We start from the raw sequence: 20,393 nt of genomic DNA, 5'->3' as shown, positions 1-20,393 counted from the left end.
CAAAAAAAAAAAAAAAAAAAAAAAAGACTGGAACCTGTTTAAGGAAAGAGCCCTTTGGAATGTAACTAGGGACTCACCCTCAGGTTGTAGTTGACAGGAAATGGTATTACTAAGTGCAGGACGTTTCCATGACCTTGCTCTAAGAGGAAAGCTTCTTGTGTCACCACGGGTACAACTGCTGTTCCATAAACTAAAATGTAGGACAGCTGATACCCTAAAGTGTGGGCATTTGTTTTTATGATCCTGGCCATACAAACAGTTAAAACATAAATTTAAAATATTGTATCTCTCAAAGGCAGAAAATTGTTCACTGATACAACAGATTAAGATCAAACCCCATTAGGACTCTGAAACATTTTCCAGCAAATGCAAACACTAGCATTTGGTCTGTCTGGATGGGGCACCAATGGTCGCCATACAGAGACCACGAACACCACCTCCTGCACACCTCACTGACAAGATGTGTGCATCCGAAGGGTCCCCAGCTAATGGAACACTCGATTCATTCAGGCAAGATCGGACGTTTTGTTATTTATAAGCTGCAAAACTCTCATTAGCTTTACCAACATTTAAACACTATTACGCAGTCTGCATAGCTTTATCATGCAAGAAAGTCATGTTTGACGCCCTCCCAGAACCAAAAGAACTAGCTACTTCTCAATATTGATATCGAGCTCCAAAACTGCACATCCTCCATTTGGTAGAAATCGGTGTGCATTAGCCTCACTGATATTTGGGTTTCATGGAGCTCCCGCCCACAGGAACAGACAGCTCAACTGTTTACTTAAGAGGGCAATGTCCCCAGCTGGATGGTGCTGGACCCTGGTTCCTGAGAGTGACCAGCATGCTCAGGGTGGGGTTTACATCCCCATCCATATTCACTATCTCTGACAAACATCCTTAAGACTATGTTCATTGTCCTACAAATAATGTTGCTTTACCAGTGCAGAGCATCAGAACAACGTTGACTGTTCAAAAGGAGCCATGTTATTAGAGCAGAGCACTGTCCTCTAAGCATCTGAAACCACTTGCACGTACAGTCCAATTTCCGCCCGTCCACCCAAGAAGAGCTCTGTGCAGTCATGGTAGCTCCTCCGAGCACTTCGTCCCGACAACCCACACGTGTGAGAACTCTACTTGCCCTGCCACGCCGCCTGGGTCTGCTTTCCTTGGGTCTGCTGTCCTCACAGCCAGCCTCGGCCACCTGTCCTGCTCCGCTGACTGCTTCCCCAGGCCCACAAAATCCCCTTACCTCAGAACAAAGCAGCCCCGTGAGGTCGGGAGGATCGCGTTGGATGTGGGTACCAGACAGATGGCCACTCTCCCTGTTTAGAGAAGATGAAACGCTAAAGGAGAAAAATTAGAGAGCTGTTTTGTTCTCGACTGAAGGAAGCCACCCATCCCATTGGCCTGGGGTGGGGACCGCGTGACATGGCCCAGGCACATGTGACCTACTTTTCGCCCCGCTCCCCTTGTGCCCTTGGAGGGGCACCCAGTACTCGTGGGCTGTCATTCCAATGGTTCCTTCCCCCAACAGGGCAGCTGAACAAGGCAGAGTGCCTGTAGGACATAGGGCTGCAGCAGCTAAGCCCCTGGAATGGGGGGACCTCGGCCCACATTAATCCAGACGCAGCTCTTCAGGCTCGAGCTGTCATCGCTGCTGCTGACCGTCTGCCTGTGGACGGCTTGGGCAGGAGGCAGAGCCTACCCATTGGCCCCGGGCTGGTCCTGGGCTTGGCTGGCGACACACTTGCAGGTTCTCACGGAACTGCATCAGGAGGTTATTCTTCACCAGGACGAGGGCCTGAAACAGCACAGACTGGATATCCTGCCATTTGTAATTCACTGTAATCTTCCCTGAGAAGCAAGCCCACACATAAGCCCAGAAATGGATGAGTATGCTGTGTTCTTGAGAGCAGTCCTGATGTGGGCTGTGATCTGCGCAGGTGGGATGCATGGACTGACCAAGACCCCAGGGCTGAGTCACTTGGCACGAGAGAAAGGGGCACATAAATTGGTTCACCCACCAAACTGTGTACTTCTGCCACCTGGTGAGTCAGCCTCCCACTCTGCCTGGTGTGACATGCTACCTTTACCCCTGTCTTACACAAAGAGCAGACGACATAACCATCAAACACATGCAGACGCTTGGAGGGAATGTCCAGAGGGGCTGTGGGCTGTGCAGAAGGTGCAGGCTGCACCAGGGAGGTCCCATGGCTTTCCAGTGCCCACCAAGGCACAGAGGAGGTGCAGTCCTACAGGCCTTACCCACCCAAGTCATCTCCATGGTTCATTACTAAACTAAAATAACCAGATAGGGGATATTCACGATAGAAAAGCACACCCCTAGCTAGTTGTTCCCAGAAAGATCATCCATCTGTGGTGTCAGGAAGTCTCCCTCTTCAGATTGTTGTCCAGGTGGAGTTAGTAAATCTCTTCAGCAAGAATAGAACCAAACTGCCTGTGTTTGCTCTGCTTTTTCACACTTAGCATTACATACTCAATATTCCTCTGTATTAATGCATTCTGGTCTATGTAATAGTGATTGAATATCCCATAGCATTACATTTTGTGCATGAGACTTTTATGGATTCTATTTTATATACTATAATGCTTAAAAATGTGACTAGCCTACAATGACTGACTATGCTGGGTGGCTGAATTGTTATATTAAGCACTATTTTGATAATTATCTTCAAGGTTTCCACCCAGAGGTCACATGTTGGAAACTAACCCACTGTGACAGTATGAGGACGTGGGCCTTTAGGAGGTGGTAAGGGCATGAGGGCTCCACCCTTATGTATAGATTAATGCCATATGAAGGGGCTCATGGGACCAATGTGACTCTTTTTGCCCTCCCATGCAGCGTTACCCCTCCAGAGAATGCCATCGTGAAAGCAGTGATCGCCTCATCCGACAGCATTCTACGGAGGACACAGCACTCCAGGGGCCATCTTGGAAGCAGTGAGGGGCCTCACCAGATGCACAGTCTGCTGACATCCTGCTCTGACTCCCAGCCTCCAGAACGGTAAGGAACGGGTTCACGGTACTGAAAAGTCACCCAGTTTGGGGTATTTATTATAGCAGCAGGAATGGTTAAGACAGCATCTTTGCATATGTCTCTTTCTGACTTCCCTTGTCTTCCTAGAACTATGTAGAAATATAATTTCTATGTCAAAAGATGCAAAGTCTGAAGTTTCTGGTGCACAGTCAGGCTGCTTGGCCAGTACATCTCCACTGCAGTCCAGCTGGGCAGACTCTGTCCTTGCAGATATGTCCTGGAAGCATGGATCCAGCACTGGTTAACAGGAGGGAGGAGGAACAGGAGTGGGAATCAGGATGGCCTTGCCCCATCTGGCCCTGCTGGCTGAGTTCACCACACAGTAGAGGCTCTGATGCTCCTGTGGTGGGTGGAGACAGCAATGGCACAGTGTCACTCACAGCTCACAGTCACAAATCTCAGGGAATGGAGTTGGACCCAGACCACTGAAGATAGTGTTCCTCCCACCAGACACCTGGGGGAGGACTGGATACGACCTTGGGTCTGGTGTGGATAGGTCTGGGGTGACTTTGATAAAGCAGTCTGGTGGGAGATAAGCCAGAGGTGACAGTAAGTACAGGCACTGAGGACCTGGTCACTGATGCAAGAAGAGATGGATGGTGGCTGCAGTAGATGTGCAGTCTAGGGCAGGGAAAGTCCAGCTTGATGCATGCAGTGGGAAGAAGGAAGGAAGCACATCAAGTAGGAGTAGAGAGGCGGCCAGGTCCTTGAGGAGGAGGACAGGAAGTGAGTTGTGCACTGAGCCCAGGCTCCCAGGCTAGAGGAGGAACCCAGGCATAGCACCCACAATAAGGCCAAGAAGGAGTGGGCCTGAGGGAGGAGGGAAGCTGAGGCATCACCTGTCATGTGCAGGAGGAGCTGCCACTGAGTTCAAGCTGCTGGAAAGACAAACAGGTGAGAGAGAGGAGCAGCTGGTGCTCGCCCTGTCCTGAGGGGCCACTGCCTGCATTTTGGCGTGGAAGCTGCATGGCAAGTCTTCTGTTGGTATCTCCTGGCCAGGAGGGTGATGCCACAGGGGCACCACAGTTCCAGGAGTCACTTGGAGGGCAGAGACAGGCTGAGGGCAGAGTCCCAGGGCAGGGATCTGTGTCACTGCACCACATTGCCACCACTGGGGTGCTGGCCCACCTCTGGCCATGCCACACCTTTCCACTCCCTGGTTGAGCCGGTTCCCTTTCTGTCCCTTGGATGAGTGTCACTGGCTTTATACTCAGTGGAAGGCTGTGCTCTGCTCCTGCAGGAAGAACAGCTGTGTGAAGTTCTTCAGGGGGTGTCCCTTCTCCCCCATTTATCCGTCATCAGTATTTGCTGTACGTTGCGGGCTGTCCGCCAATCCTGTTACCTATTCTGTTCGCCACTGAACGCTCTTCGGGTTGTCTCCTGCTCTCTACGACATGCCCTTCCTTGTTGGATTTTCATTTTCTTTGTTTCCCCCTCTTGTCTCCTTACCACAGGTGCTCCTGGCTCACCCCAGCTTCCTGCCCAGGCCTGCAGCCAGCCACTCTGCCAGCAGCCTGGTCCTTTTTACTTTGGACCTATTTTAGAAGGTCAGAGATAAGGCGCCAGGTGAAGAGCAACCATGAACTGCAGGTGAAACTCATATTTAGTTGCATAATTATGCTCTAAATATGTTTTACAAATCAGGTTGCATAATTCTCATATTAGCCTACTCCGCCCTTGCCAATGTGCAGCTTATTGAAAGCACAGAGTGAATGGAACAGTTTATAATGAAATCAAGAACCTAACGGTGTCACTGTGCAAATCAGAAATGTTTTAAATTTCAAATTTAGGAAGTGTTTGATGAGCTTTTTTCTCTGAAACCACTGGAATACCCAGGACCTATGACAGACTGCTGTGGTGGACGCAGTGGCAATGAGAAGGCTTGGGCAGGCCTGCCGCTGAGCTGGAAGTGGGTGACACTTGCTCTGGCCGTGGGTTGCAGCTGCCTTTGCCTCTGTACCAGCAGTCAGCAGGTCAGACTGGGCCTCCATGGAGAGAGAGCTCTTTCTGGCCCCCATACAAATGACTCCTATGTCTTTTTTGGGGTCATGTGTCACAAGAGGCTGGGGTGGGCATTCCTGGGGCCCCCCCAGCCTCTATAACCCCATCCAGTACATAGACTACACTGGGTTAGTGACTGCCAGGGCTCCCTCTCTGTACTCTGTGGGAGCAGCTCCTTTTTCAGGCATTCATGTGCTAAGGAAAGGGGCCACCCCTCCACGACCTTAGAGAAGCCTCTGGCTATGGACCAGCTGGTGGCTACCAGGCCTCTCTGGTGAGAGGCCCTAGTCATCAGCCCTTGCCCAATGGCCTGGAGTCTGGGACCCTGTGTCCAAGGAGCAAGGTGGAGGATAGCCATTCCTGCATTCCTGTCTGCAGGTCTCCAAGTGCGTACCCCTGAGTGCCCACTTGTGGGAGGCCATCCTCGCTCATGATTTGAGTCACCTCCCTGGCTGGGTGAGAGGCGCTTAGACACAGCGGTGTCAGAGCCTTCCCCACCCTGTCCCAGGTATGAGGGCTTGTCCGTGCAGAGGCGTGCCTGGCCACTGACCCGAAGACCCAATCATTGGCCCTGACCTTGGGATGCTGCCCCCTTTAACCTTCACTGGATGGGATTTTCCCTGGAATTTTTTGTTCCCCAATAAAAGCTCACTCCCTGGTGTGCGCGCTCTCTCTCTCTCTCTCTCTCTCTCTCTCTCTCTCTCTCTCTCGCTAGCCTCTTCTGTAAACCTCGCCACCACATTAGGTGGCTGGAGGCAGGAGCTAGGAGAAGCCACCTCGGAGCTGGGAAATAAAGGTGAATGAGAGTCTGTCTCTTTAATTCTAAAACTCACTAGCAATTTTTATGCATCGAGCTTTCTTTTACGAGGCTCGTGCGCTGCTCGTGCTCTGGTCGCGTGGCAGACCCACGCCCCCCTGGAAAGGCCACAGGATCTTGCACAGAGCCCAGGGAGGCCCAGAGGGGTGCTCTGGGCAATATGTAGTGATGACACAGGGACCAGGCTCATTGGGAGCTCAGCAGTCACCTGATGGCTGCTATCTGCGGGGTTTCCCCGGTGTGTGAGATGCTGCCTGTCGGGACCAGCGTCCTCTGAGCAGAGGCAGGGGGCAGATATCCCTTCTTGTTGGGAAGAGCGAGGTCACTGATCAGGACCCAGACCCAGTAGCTGGGATGCACTTGCACTCTCCTGACGCACAGTCATGCTGGGCACCCCACATAGCATGCCTCACTCACCTCCACCAGTCCTCTCCTGCCTGGCCCCCATGGCCTGGGCTCTGCTGGCCAGTTCTACCTGGTCCAGCAAGGCTTGCTCCGCTCTCTGCCACCTGCTAAGCACCTGCTGATGCCAGGCACTGCCCCAGGCCCAGGCACTGTGGTACAGCACCAGGCACTTCTTGTCTGCCTGGTACCTGCCTTCTCTTGGACCGCAATGCATGCTAAGAGATGAACAGAGGGTGACTGGCATGGGCAAAGGGGCTAGTTTGGATCTTGCACATGCTCCTTAGAGGAAAACCTCACCAAGAAAGGCACTTTAGAAGGGGAGAACTGCTGACCCTAAGACGGAACCATTCCTGTCTCGCCTTACCTTGGAGCTGGAAGGTTATTAAGGTGGAAGACTCCTGCCTTCTGCCTGAGATCACTACTAAAGGACTTCCTAAAACCCCTTCTCCTTCGACACATGCCCCATTCTTTGCATGCTACGTGTGCACAGATTTCTGGAACAGTTTATCTTTAAGGTTTTCTAAGACTGTGACAACTTGGATAGGATGCTCTGGACAGAACTCAGCAGCAGCACCCCCACCAAAGAACCGATGCCAACTCCTGCCTTGGGTCTTCAAGACCAACAGTCTCCTATGCAAGATCTTAGGTAAATTTGTTCCCTTTTTTTCCAATAGAAACTTCCCCTTGCTCAGCCTCCTTGAGTACACCCACAGTGTGCCACAGCACACAGAGTTCCACTGCAATGCTCTGCTGGTCCCAACACGCCTACCAACCTTGGGAGACTTTCTGGGTACATCTGCTGGGTCACCAGGGGCGATACTGAGGGCATGAGGGAGAGGTCTGTGAGGGTCCCTGGGGAAGGGCTGGCAAGGCCGTCGTGAGGGTGAGGGCAGGGCTGAGGAGCAGAGGAGGGTGTCTTGGGGACGGGGTAACCAGAGCAGTGCTGTGGGGAGTGCTGTGAGCCCTTAGGCACTGTCTCTCAAGCTGACTCCCTCAGGGAGTCTCTCTATGCAATACCCCCATAAAAGTAGACAGCAAGAGCCCAGGGCAGCATTATCCGCCTCCCCCCCAGGATCTGCTCCAAATGTGGACCCCAGAGTGGATGGTGCGCCATGGCTTCTTGGTCATTGACATGTTGGTTCAGTGGTGGCCCTTCCTCCTCTGCTGTGGGCTTTCTGTTCCCCTGGATTCCACCCATTACTTCTGCAGCTGCACCCAGTGCCTACCCAGCACTTGCCACCATGCAGAGGGTGAACAGGTATGTGGCCCCTGACCTGAGCAGTGCACGAGCCTCACTGCGAGATCTGAGTCTGCTGGATAAGTCAGAGGCTCTGACTTCCCTTGAAGCCCAGGGAAAGCATTTATATGTCAGCTCTAACTGTATGTGGTCAGCTGTATCAGAGCCCTTCCAGTCCTACTTGGATCTCCTGTGTGTGCACCACTCTGCATGGCGTCCTGGCAAGGACCCGGTGGCATCCACACTCCGCACAGCCCCGGGTTAGGGTCTACAAAAAAGTGAGGCCCTGGGCTGCTCCACCCCTCATCATGGTTCTCGGTCTATGATAGGCTGTTGAGCGTCAGATTTATGTAAGTAAAGCTGGGATGAGCCCAGGAGACCACTGTGACTTCTCTTGGGCTCGCTTGAGCAGGTCACTCTTCCCTGCCCCTGCTCTTCTCAGCCCCCAGACTCTTTTTCTCCCTCTTGGAGTCAGAATGCTCTAGGTTTCTCTATCCTGCTCACCTTTTACTCCCCATATGTGCCCACGTCTAGGATCAGGCAAAGGAAAGGCAGAGGGAGGAAAAAACCAACAGAGACTCATCCCACCTCTTGGGAGGGACCATGGCTGCCACCCTGACTCCATGGCCCTGTTGCTCCACTGCTGCCACCATGGGGTGGCCTGGAGTTGGGTGTAGAACAGAGAAAAGAGCAAAACTCTGGGCCTGCTCCCATCTTCTCTAAGCATACGGCTCCTTGGGCCCTTCCTACACCTTCTCTAGAAGCTCCCTGTCAGGCTTGGGCCAACCTGCAGGACTGGGCTACAGTGAAGCCAGGGCAGCAGATGCTGAAGGAGGAGAGCGGCTAACCACTGTCCTGCTCACCTCCCCAACCTGCCAGCTGTCATCTGCTGCCCAGAGCCCTGTGTCAGGGCTGCCTGCAAGGAAGAGAGCTTTCTCCACCCCACTAGCCAGCACAGAGTCCAAATGTCCTTTCTACTGTTCACCTCATCAGAAAGGACTTGTCTCACAATGAACAATCCAAATGAAATTAGATAAGCGATTCTTACTAGAGCATCAAAAGAATAAAGTTCTTTAGTACAGGCTTAACCAAAGAGGTGAATGACTTAGACCCTGAAAACTGACAGAAGGAAAACACACACACACACACACACACACACACACACGCCTGAAAAGATATCTGTGTTCACGAACTGAAAGACAGTGCTGTTAAGATGCCAGTTCTACCGAAGCAACCTACAGACTGAATGCCTGTCAGAAGAGCAGCAGCAGCATTTCTGCATGCCTTAACTTCCTATGGAGTCGCAAGGGATACAAAAATAGCCAAAACAATCTTGAAAAGAACAAAACTGGAGGACTCACAGTTCCTGACTTCAAAATCTATCACAAAGCTATGATCACCACAATAGTGTGGCGCTTGCATACAGACAGACAAATGAATGGAATAAAATAAAAAGCCCAGAAACCTACCTTTACATGTGTGGCCAAATACTTTGGACAGGAGTGCCAAGAACATATGATGGGGAGAGGACAGTCTTTTCAACAAATGGGGCTGGAAAAATCAGGTATCTACATGCAAACAAAAGCCACATACCAATATAAACCCCAAATCAGACTGAAACATAAGAGCTGGGACCACAAAGCTCTTAGAAGAAAATAGTACAAAACCTTCATGATATTAGATTTCATAATAATTTCTTGGTGATGACATCAAAAGCATAAGCAAAAAGTGAAAATAAACTATAAGCAAAATTTAAAATTTCTGTACAGCAAGAGACATGATTAACAGAGTGAGAGGGCAACATGGACTGGGAGAAATATCTTTTGAACCATACAATTGGTAAGGGGTTAATATAGAGTATATAAAGAACTCTTACAACACAACAAAATCCAAGCAACTCAACTGAAAAATGGGCATAGGATTTGCACACACATTTCTCCAAAAAAGATGTACCAATGGCCAGCAAGCCATGAAAAGGTGATCACATCACGGCTGTGGATGGATGAGGTCTGCTCCCAAGGGCTCACACGCTGGGGCTTGGTCCTCAGTGTGATGCTGCTAACAGGTGGTGGGCCTTAACAGGTGGGGTCTGCGGGAGTCCTGAGGTCACTGGGGGTGTGCCCTCAGGAGGGATTAGGAACCGGTTCCTATGGAACCCCAGCCAGTCCTGGTCAGTTTCTGGTTTCTTGCCTCTCCACAAGGTCCCTCCCTGTTGTACACGCTCCGCCAGCATGATGCCATCCACCATGAGGCCTTACCACGACGGAGCAGGTGTGGTGCCATGCCCGTGAGCTTTCAGGGCTGTGTTCTAAATAAGAATCTTTAAAAAATAAATAAAGTACCCAAACTTAGGTATTTCATTTTAGTCACATAAAATAGTTACCAATCATGAGGGAAATGTGAATCAAAACCACAATGTGATACCAACCCATGCCCATTAGGGTAGCTATGATTTAAAAAAAAAAAGAAAAAAGAAGTTGGTGAACTGTTGACAGGAAGGCAAAATTGTTCAGTGACTCTTCAAAAAATTAAAAATAGAATTACCACATGACCCAGCAATGATACTTCTGGATATATACCACAAGAGTTGAGAGCAAGGTCTTGAAGACATATTGTACATCTATGTTCACAGCAGCATTACTCACACCAGCTGAGAGGTGGGGGGAGCCTGAGTGTCTGTGGATGGGTGAGTGGAGAAACAGAGTGAGACCTAGACACATGCTGCAGGACAGATAAACCTTGACGGCATCGTGCAAAGTGAAATAAGCCAGTCACAGGAAGAAAATTAATGAACGGGGCTGGGGATGTGGCTCAAGCGGTAGCGCGCTCGCCTGGCGTGTGTGCGGCCAGGGTTCGATCTTCAGCACCACATACGAACAAAGATGTTGTGTCCGCCGAAAACTAAAAAATAAATATTAAAAAATTCTCTCTCTCTCTCTCTCTCTCTCTCTCTCTCTCTCTCCCTCTCTCTCTCTCTCTCACTCTCTCTTAAAAAAAAAAAAAAAAAGAAAATTAATGAACGATCCCACTTACATGAGATCAAATGAGAGACAGAAAGAAGAAAGGTGGGTGGCAGGGACTAGGGCAGGGGAGCAGGGAGTCATTCATGGTGAGAGTTCCAGTTGTGCCTGATGAAGAGTTCTGGAGGTGGCAACCAACAGTGAAAGTTCCTAATGCCCTGGACTGTGCACAGAGAAGTGGTTAAGACACAAAATTCTAAGTCACATACATTTTACTGTAATTAAAATGAAAATACATTTTAACAAAGGATAGTGGCATGGACACCTGCACAGGCAGGGTAGGATGTGCTGGTCTGAGCTTTCAATCCATGGTCTAGCCCCCACACTGAGCCCACTACCTGGCCTCTCTGGGGCTGGATTCACCGAGCTGTGAAGCAGGCCGGCTTGAGCCCCTTCAGTGCTTCAACTTGAGGAAATAAAACCATTTCCTTTGCTTTTCGTTCATTGTTCCTTTCTTGAGACTCCTTCTTCTCCCCTTCCACGGGCGGGGCTGATGTGCTGTGCTGACTGTGCTGAACACGCAGCCCCTCAGCATGGCAGCTCCAGGCAAGGCTGCCCTTAGGCTACTTGTCACAGTCCCATTCTTGAGTCAGGCGCGCAGAGCACCGCCTCAGGAACCCCCCTCCAGGGTTGGATGCGGCTTGTGTTACATGTTCTTGGCTATCTATTCATGCCTTTGCTGATAAAAACAAGGGCTTGACCTTGCCAGTCCTTCTGGAGGTTCACTCTGCCCGGGGCTGCGAGGCCCACACCTGCTGCCCACTGCACACCCAGTACATGGTGCCCAGCTGCTCTGTGGCATGCTTCCACCATGTTTTATGTCTACTCTCTTCCAGGAAGGAACACTGAGATCCCTGCTGCACCCACACCCACAGGACCCAACCGGCGTGTGCTGTGCTGTGTGTGGGGATCTCACCCCCTCAGAGATGCCTGACCCATAGGTCACGATCTCGGTGACTCTCCAGCCCTGCCTGTGCGCCCTCTGGTGGGTCGTCTGGGAGCCTCCGGTTTTCGCAGACCTAAGCTGCACCAAGTGGTGTAAAGTCCTTCTAGTTTTCATGTCTCTGACGAGGAGCACATCAGCCTTTTGCGTTTTCTCTTCTGTAGATTGTCTTTCAGATACATTGCCTATTTTTCTTCAGAAGTTATAGTGCATGTTAGTTTCCTGTTGCTGATGTTATAAAGCACAAATTTAATGGCTTAAAACAATACAAATGGATGATCTCACAGTTCTAGAAGTCAGATGTCTGACATAGACCTCGCTGGGCTAGACTCCAGGGTCTGCAGGACTGTGTTCCTCCTGAAGGCCCTAGGAGAGCCTGCAGCACCTAGAGGCCACCCCCTTTTCCACCTTCAAAGCCAGCAACTTGACACCTTTAGATGTGACTCTGACCTTCTGCCCACTCTTCCACATGTGAAGGACCTAAGCAGGATCATCTCACATAAAGGTCAATCTGGCTCACAGCCCAAGCCCTCTGCATGTTATCCCTGCTATGCAAGGATCAGGACATGGGCACCTGTGGGACTATTCTGTCCCCATCCCCAGAATGGGGGCTTATTTAGACTTCCATGTGTGCTCAAGATATTGACGCCTGCTTGGTTTCAGACTCCCCAAATATCTTCTCCTTTTTCTCATTTCTCATTATTTTCCCCATGGAATCCTTCTTTAAAATCTTTTCTTTTTCTTTGGTGGTACTGGGGATCAAACTTAGTGCTTTGCCATGGAGTCACATCCCCAGCCTTATTTATTTATTTATTTATGATTGGCACAGGAACTTGCCAAGTTGCTGAGGCTGTCCTTGAACCTGCTGAGGCTGCCTCCTGAGTTGTTGCTTTTTTGAAATCTTTAATTTGGTATAACTCAACTTACCAAACTTTTGTTATCATTTTTGCTTTTTTTGTGTGTGTTATTTATAAATTCCTTTTTACATCCCAGGTAATAAATGCATTTAAGCTTTTTTAAAATCAATTCCATGGTTTTCACCTTTTGCACTTAGGTCTCCATCTGATTCGATGCAGACAGCACACTGTTTGGTAACCTTGACTCTAGACCTTTGGGCCTTCTGGCTTCAGTCTTCTCTAATGCTGACAAAACTCATCTCAAATCTCCAGAAACCTCTGGATTTTCATGTTCAGAAGTAAACTTCTAAAGGTTTACTGAGTTCTTCAAAATCCACCTGGAATTTTGATTGCGGTCCCAATGTGTTTGTGAATTGAGTAAGGAAAACCAACACATTTATGTTATCAACTCTCCCAAGACAGGCTGTGAACATCTCACTCCACTCTTGTCCTCCAAGTCCTTCTTAGAGCATTTAGCTTTTGCCGCAGTGTTCTGTGCACCCTCTCTTGGGTTAACTTCTGGACACCTCATGGGTTCTGCTAAACTAGTCTGTTTGTCCTAGTAGGTTTTGATTTTCTTGACTTTTCTAGAACAGATCATCACACTTGTTTGCAAAGAATGCCAGTGTTACATCTACCCTCCGTATTCCTGTGATGGTCCCTGCACATGAGGAAGGCTCACTGTGGTGGCAGAGCTCACCCTGGCCTTGTTGCTGACCTTGGGTGAAGGCATCTAACATTCTCCACCAAGACAGCATTTGTGGTGTGATGGGTTCCTGGGCCAAGGCTGGAGCTCTACACTCCTGGTTTGTTAGGAGCTCTTGCCATTGACGGCATGGACTTCATCACCTGTGCTGCATTAGTTGAGTTAAGCCTGGTATTATTCTTTACCAGTCTACTTAACTAGTGAATAGCACAAAGATTGTTTGAAATCTTGTGGTGGACCCTATTAAATCACAATATCTTCTTTATTTGTTTTAAATGTACTTTGATTTTGATGCATTCATATCTCATATTGGATTTTTAGGCATAGTTCCAATAACCTGGGCTTGCTCTTTCTTTGTAAACATTACATGATATTGGAGTTGAGATCGGTTTGTATTGGTCTGAGTGCTGGGGGCTCTCCTTCTCTGCTTTCTGGGATGGCCTATGTGAGTTAGAAGCCTTAGAGGTCCTTAAAGCTGGGTACAACTATCTGTGACACACACGAGTGAGGCCTTTTGTGAAAGGCAAGTCTTTGATAATAATTTAAATGTGTACTGGCCCACTCAAGTTCTCTCTTTCTTCTCAAGTCTATTTTGGCACTGTAACTTTCCTGGGAAGTCATCCGTTTCTTTCAAGTGTTCAGTTGTGCTGACGTGTGGCCATTACAGTACTGCAAGCCTTCTTCTCAGTTGTCATTCCTTATTTTTGTGCCTTTGATTCTTATCAGTATCACCCCTCCATTTTCTTGAACCCTCTTATCAGAGGGCTAACTACTCCTTAAGAGAACACCAGCATTTAGCTCTGCCATTTTCTTTCTTTCTGCGTCCCCCATTTCATTGATTTCTGCCCTTTCCTACACCAGGCTTGGGAAAGCCACAGGGACCACAGCCACAGGGTGGCATCAGGTGGCATAAAAGTACCCCTCCTAATGCTGCCCTGCCTTGGGCTCTAAGGACCCAATCTCAGACACCCCCCAGGGGCCTCAGCACCCAGAACAGTCTTCTGCTCAACATTCAGGGCTTCCCTCCTACTTCTCCAGCTTCCCAGGGCAACTCTGGGTAAGTGGCCATGGGCAGACTGGGACGTGAGGGTGTGCAACCACAACCAGCCCATGGATGCTGGAACGAGGGACCCTTCCCCCAAAGTCCTACACAGCAGAACCTCAGGGCCCATCAAGAACCAAAGCAGGGAAGGATGCGGGACTGTGCCACTTCCAGCAGCTGCATTCCTCAGGGGTGAACTTGGCTCCGTGGCCCACGTCCCTGATGAACAAGCAAGCACACAGAGGGGACTTCACAGCAACTCACCTTCCCCCATAGGCAGGCTCTACGGTTCAGAGCAGGTCCATAGATGTGAATGCCAGGTGCACTGGGCTCAGAGCATCATCTCCAGAACGGGGAATCTGCAGAGGGCTGGCTTGTCAGTGCCCGCCTACCTGAAAGACAAACAGGAGCACGTGAGCTCCAATGCCTGGTCCTGTCCTTAGGACAGGCTTTGGTAATCATTTCTTGCATTCGACAGAACAGTGCCCATCTCTGAAGCATTCGAGTCCGAGACCTGTGTGAGGAGACGTGTGTCAGCAGAGCTGGCCCCAAGAAGGCTGCCTGGTGTAGCCCAAGTAGCAGTGCTGTACTGGGTGGCGTCCACCTCACAGTGGGTGACCCAGGAGAAATATTTTGACAGATCATATAAATGTTCTACTTATGTTAGGGGTTTTATCTGTGTACACCCTGACTTTGAAATGACAGTTATTCAATGAAAATTAATTTAAGTACATCGCTGCGTCCCACTTTCACAGTCAGTGAGATAATTCCCTTCAATCTCTCCAACCCCAGCCTGCAACTCTGCCCTCGGGAGTCACCCTCGGCACAAGCTAGTGCTTCTCCACAGCGTCTCATTGTCAACTCAGTTTATATTTTTTACTTTTGTGCTTTTAGAATTCAGGTTTGCTGCCAACACTGGAAACTGGATTCCCAGCCACAAGCACTCACTTCAGAACACCATCCTCCTTGCTGCATTTGGTCATCTGCTCCACAGGTGCATACTTATGGTCCCCACAGACCACTGCCGTGGGCATCCTAAAGGCACATTGACTACAGTGTCCAGCACCTGGAACTGTGAGCAGTGGTAATCAGAGCCCATGCTGAACGACAGGGCCTTTCTTGTGAGTCACATGGCAGCCATCAATGGTTCTCCCTGAAGTGGTTTCCCTAGTATGTCACATCCCACCACAGCAGGAGCTTTCAAGTGCAGAAAACAAACCAAAAAAACCCCAATGCAAGAAGATCCCATGAGGGATGAGGCTGAAGGAAACCCCTCTCCCTCCTCCCTCAGCAGGGAAGGCTGCCGCACTGGTGCAGCAGAGGGCAGGGAGTGCCACTGGCTAGAGGGTGGAGACCACAGCTGTAGAGCTGGGCCCTGAGCTCCGCGTGTGGGACATAGCAAAGCCACTGATGCACACTTTTAGAGAGTGGACTTATGGCACATGAACTGCATCTCAATTAAAAATTTAAAAAAAACACACACAAGGTAATACTCAAAAGTTAAGGAAAAAAGAGAAAACAATGCAAGACACCTCCTGTTAAGAGTCTCAGATTTCACAGGCGAGCGTCTCCTCCCTACAGAGAACAGGGAAACGATCCTGACAAAGAGGCACACACCTCAGGAGCTCAGCAGCTGGGAGAGGAGAACAACCGGGTGGCCAACAGACTGGCAGCCGGGAGAGGGTGAAGCAGCAGTGAGCAGGTGGGACGACAAAGGAAGCTGGGACTGGAGCCCACGAGGGGAGGCCCGGGGAGCACCACTGGTCTGCATGAGCAGGATCACCAAGGGAGCCTGGCTGGGGATGGCCCTCTCTGTCACTAGCGGAGGGCCTGGAGGCCCCTTCTCTCAGGTGGCACACTCAGGCCCCGAACTCACGACAATGAACGTTTTAGAGATGAAGAAGTGTCAAAAGCTGGGGTGAGTGTAGCAACAGGCTGCACATGGGGCCTTCCGTCCCTTGTCCAATGGCCTCAGAATTCTGTAGCCAGGATGGTTTTCTCACCAGAAGAACTGAGAATTCACTTGCCAATAAAATATGAGGCAAGAGAAAGGACACACCAATTCTGTATCTGGAAGACCCCAGAGTTAAATGGCCAGATCCCTGTGTGCTCTGCCAATGGCAAAACCACAGTGGAAAGGAGCAAGCCCTGCCAGGTCACAGCAGCAGAACACACTGATCCACACCCCAAGAAGTGAGGTTCCACCCAGAAGTACAAAAATGGAGCAGTTGACCTCAGGGGTCAACACACCGACTGCAGGAAATCCACAGGAGGGGCACAGAAGGGTGTGACACTGAGATGATGGTCTTGGGACAAGTGCTTCAGAGCAGGAAGACAAATGGGAGCTGGGGTAGAAAAGAGAAGGGTTCAGGAAGAACGGACTTGAGCTTCCCACAAAAATAAAGGAACACTAAGGCATCAGAAGGCACACTGATTAAATCCCATCTCCAAAAATACAGTTTTAAAACAATATAAATACTGCATTTGCTGACCAGCAGAAAAAGGATGCTCCTAGAAAAGAACCAGTAAGGGATGGGGTTGTTGTTCAGCAGCAGAGCACTCGCCTAGCATGTACAAAGCCCTGGGTTCAATTCTCAGCACCACATAAAAATAAATAAACAAAATAAAGGTATTGTGTCCAACTACAACTAAAAACTAAGTATTAAGAAAGAAAGAAAGAAAGAAAATAAAAGAACAAGTAAGCCCAAGCCTCATCCCTCAACCCACCCTTCACCTGCTACAGCTGGTGCAGGAAACTGTGTGCTTTTAAAAGAGAGAAAATAGGCACAGAAAATCCTTTGTGGCACAGGATTGCCTCAAAGTGAACCCCATCAGCAATGACAGAACCCCACGTCAAGGTGGGGAATGCCAATCAGCATTCCAGGACGGAGGCAGAAGCAGATGTGAGATCACTAGAGCAAAGACCTACAACACTGTAAAATGCAAATGGAGCGCTAAGGCAGACAAAAGTGGGAGCTGCTAAACAAAATCTAAGCAGAACTGAAGAAACGGACAAGGCCTGTAAATAAAGACTGTTATAGGGCCCAAAGGGGAACCGTTCAATTGACTGTACAGGGAGCACTGGAAGCCATCCAGAGAAAATGAGGCAGAGCAGGTAGCAGCCATCAAAGAGAAGTGGTCAGTACAGAGCACCAGGCAAGAAGTGAAAGCCGTGAAGGAGAGCCAACACTTAAATCAACTCTTACCAAAGTTTTAGGGGAAAAAGACTCACAGTGAGAAGGTTTATCCCACACCTGTGCAAAGTGGCCCATGGTGGTGGCCTCCAGACAGGCACGGAGACCAGTGAGACAGAGAGAGGGTTCTCTAGCACGGAGTGCAGGCAGAGGAGCAGCGCACTCGGCTTAGGCAAGGACTCCGACTCCACAGGCCAGAGGGGCCATGCCTTCACAAATCCCTGAAGACAGCAAGGCCGCAGGGCCTCCTCTCAGTCAGACAGGCCTTCAAAGCCAGAGCTTTAGATATTCAAAATCATAAGCAATGCCAATGCCATTGTCATGGGCTTTGTGAGAAGTCTGCTAAAAGACAAGCTTCTGCAAACCAAGAAACACCTGAAACAAGAAACAAGTTTGGCAGAAATAAGAAAAATCCTTTGTGGATCAAAGGCTGAAATAAAAACTGGGGTGATAATAGAAAGATTTTGGGGAGAGCTGTTCTTAAAAGCAAATGCAATATGGGAAGCAGAGGTGGATGAACAGGAAAGAAAGGGGAGCAGAGAAGCTCACGGACCATGGCATGGGGAAGAGGTGGGAGACAGCAGTACCTCCAAGCTGGCAGCAGGGAGAAAGGTTAAGGAATAGCAGCAGGGGCTCGGGCCCACAGAAGGTGGTATTTAGCCAGGACTCTGTGCCTGCCAGTCCTGAACCCACAGCTCATGACCATAGGTGAAAAATATTCAGAAGAGACACTATCTTTATACTGGGCACAGACAGCCTTTCTTCCTCTAAGCAATACTGTGTAACAACTAACTATCCACATGGTGTTTATGCTGCACTTGTGCCATAAGTAACCCTGAGACACGTAAAGTGTATGCGAGGCTGTAAGCAGATTCTATGCAAATGCTGAGCTGTGTTGCTCAAGTGACACAGGCACGTGTGGATTTGGTATCTGTGGGTCCTGGGACTAATTTTCTACAAATGCAGAGGAACAAATCTAGACGGAGGTAAGAAGCCAAACTGTGCAAGTGGACAGAGCAGACAAAGGTGCAGAGGAGTCCAGATTAATCACCATCTCCTTATTCTTGCCACATGGAGCTCTCCAGCCAAGCTGAAGGCTCTCCTGGTGGGTACCCTGCAATACTGACGGAGGGAGTGGCAGAGAATGTACCCGGGGGTCCCTTCATTCCAAGTTGGGCACACATGGGGCCACATGAAGGGGTTTGGCAGGCAGGGCACCCCCAGCCCAACCATCCAAATTATAGAGAGTCCTTAGGTCTGGGATGCTCTCAGGGCTCTGACAAAGTGTCAATGGTCAACATAATCAAGCACAAGGCTTCCCTGAAGTGGGGGCACTTGAGAGGGCTAAGCCTTTACTACATGCAGCAGTATCCCTCCATTTCAGAGGGACAGGCCAGCCCAACTGAAATAGCATGGTCATGTGCACACTGAGGCGACTGTAGGTGGGCTGCAATTTGAGACAGAAACCCCAGGAAGTAAGACCAGAAAAGCCAAGGGAGGGAGATAAACACAACTCAACTACTGGCTCACAGGCCCTGGCGAGGGTGCACCTGGGTACTGAGGGCATATGGCAGGAGGGTGACCCTAGGGAGCAGTGGAGCTGCATCTAGACGGAGATAAGAAGCCAAACTGGATATGTGTTTGTGCAAGCCTCAGAATGGGGGCAGGGCAATCCGTAAGAAGCAGAGCTGCAAGAGGGTTTCAGAAGGGCTGGGGCTGGGGCTCAGTGGCAGAGCGCTTGCCTGGCATGAGTAAGGCACTTGGTTCAATTCTCAGCACCACATATAAATAAATAAAAGGTTCACTGACAACTTCTTAAAAAACTTTTTAAAAAAGAGGGTTTCAGAAGAGCCATGCTGTATTATGGTATGTAGATATGTGCTTTCTGGTGCTGGTGCAGGTACAGGCTGAGGTGCAAAGGGAAGGACAAGAGGTCAGAGGGGAGCTCTGGGATGACGGGCACTGATTGTGCATGTGTGGTGAGGAGGCACACAACTAGGGGCATGCAGGAAAATGAAGGGACAGTGGCCACAGTGCAGTCAGGAGACTGCGACTGTGTGTGATGAGACAAACCAGCCTTCATCCATCCGACGGGAGATGTTTACACACGTCTCTCAACTGCAGTCCACCGAGGTGTAGCCCCCAAGGTAATGGCAATATAGAATATAAGAACAACACCAAACATGGTAATGTGTGTCACACAGTCTGTTCCCTGCAATCAAAAGCTACACAATCTCCTTAAACTCCCAGAAACAAAGTAAAAATGGACAATTCTTTAGCTCACAATCCAGTTTCAACAAATTTTGAAGACATGGATCAACAGACTATGCTTTCTGCCTACTAGGAAATTAAATTAAATATCTCTAGAAAAGACAACCTCATAATTTTGGGGATATATATTTTAACAGTGTTTCTAAATAGGAAATGGATGGAAGAAAGTAATGAAGTTGGAAAACAGATCTCAACAACACAATTATTGCATGCCCAAATCAGCAGTAGGGCCAGGTACAGTGGTGCATGCCTGTAATCCCAGTGTCTTGGGAGGCTGAGGCAGGAGGATCACAAGTTTAAAGCCAGCCTCAACAACTTAGTAAGGCCCTAAGAAACTTAGTGAAACCTTGTCTCTAAATAAAAAATAAAAAGGGCTGGGGATGTAGCTCAGTGGTTGAGTGCCTCTGGGTTCAATCCCTAGTACCAAAAAATAAATAAATAAATAAACAAACAAATAAATAAAATGGAAAATAAGTAATAGGCAAATACAACCTTACAATACAACTTTACAGGAAAGTTTATAGCTTTAAATGTCTGTATTAGGAACAAATAGTAGCAGAATATTAATGACAGTAAAAAAAAATCCAACAGGGAGTTCAGTGTCAACAGAAAGTAGAAAAGTAACAGAAAAGCAAAGGAAAAAAAAATATCAATGGAGAAGATCGGTAAGTACAGGAGTTGGTTATTAAAGTCCCATGTTTAGGGTTGGGGACACAGCCCAGTTGGTAGAGTGCTTGCCTCACATGCATAAGACTCTGGGTTCAATTGCTAGCACCACCAAAAAAAAAAAAAAAAAAAAA

At 49.2% G+C, this 20,393-nt stretch overlaps 1 protein-coding gene across 16 annotated transcripts in view; it reads right to left on the bottom strand.

Moving 5' to 3' along the window:
- Pcbp3 (poly(rC) binding protein 3) overlaps positions 1–20,393 on the bottom strand; it is a 166,863-nt gene that overhangs the window by 60,173 nt on the left and 86,297 nt on the right. For 13 of the 16 annotated variants that reach the window (XM_048803794.1, XM_048803800.1, XM_048803799.1 and 10 more), the window contains one exon: positions 14,393–14,520. In XM_048803794.1, the coding sequence (XP_048659751.1) occupies positions 14,393–14,402 (10 nt within the window). In that variant the 5' untranslated portion in view covers positions 14,403–14,520. Of the gene's footprint in view, positions 1–1,252; positions 1,347–14,392; positions 14,521–20,393 lie in introns of all 16 variants that reach the window. The other 3 variants (XM_048803804.1, XM_048803805.1, XM_048803803.1) reach the window with 2 other exon arrangements.

The sequence above is a fragment of the Marmota marmota genome, unplaced genomic scaffold (genome assembly GCF_001458135.2).
Source record: "Marmota marmota marmota unplaced genomic scaffold, marMar, whole genome shotgun sequence".
NCBI classification, from domain to species: domain Eukaryota; kingdom Metazoa; phylum Chordata; class Mammalia; order Rodentia; family Sciuridae; genus Marmota; species Marmota marmota.
The sequence above is the reverse complement of the archived record's forward strand: the minus strand, read 5'-3'. Positions and strand labels throughout refer to the sequence as shown.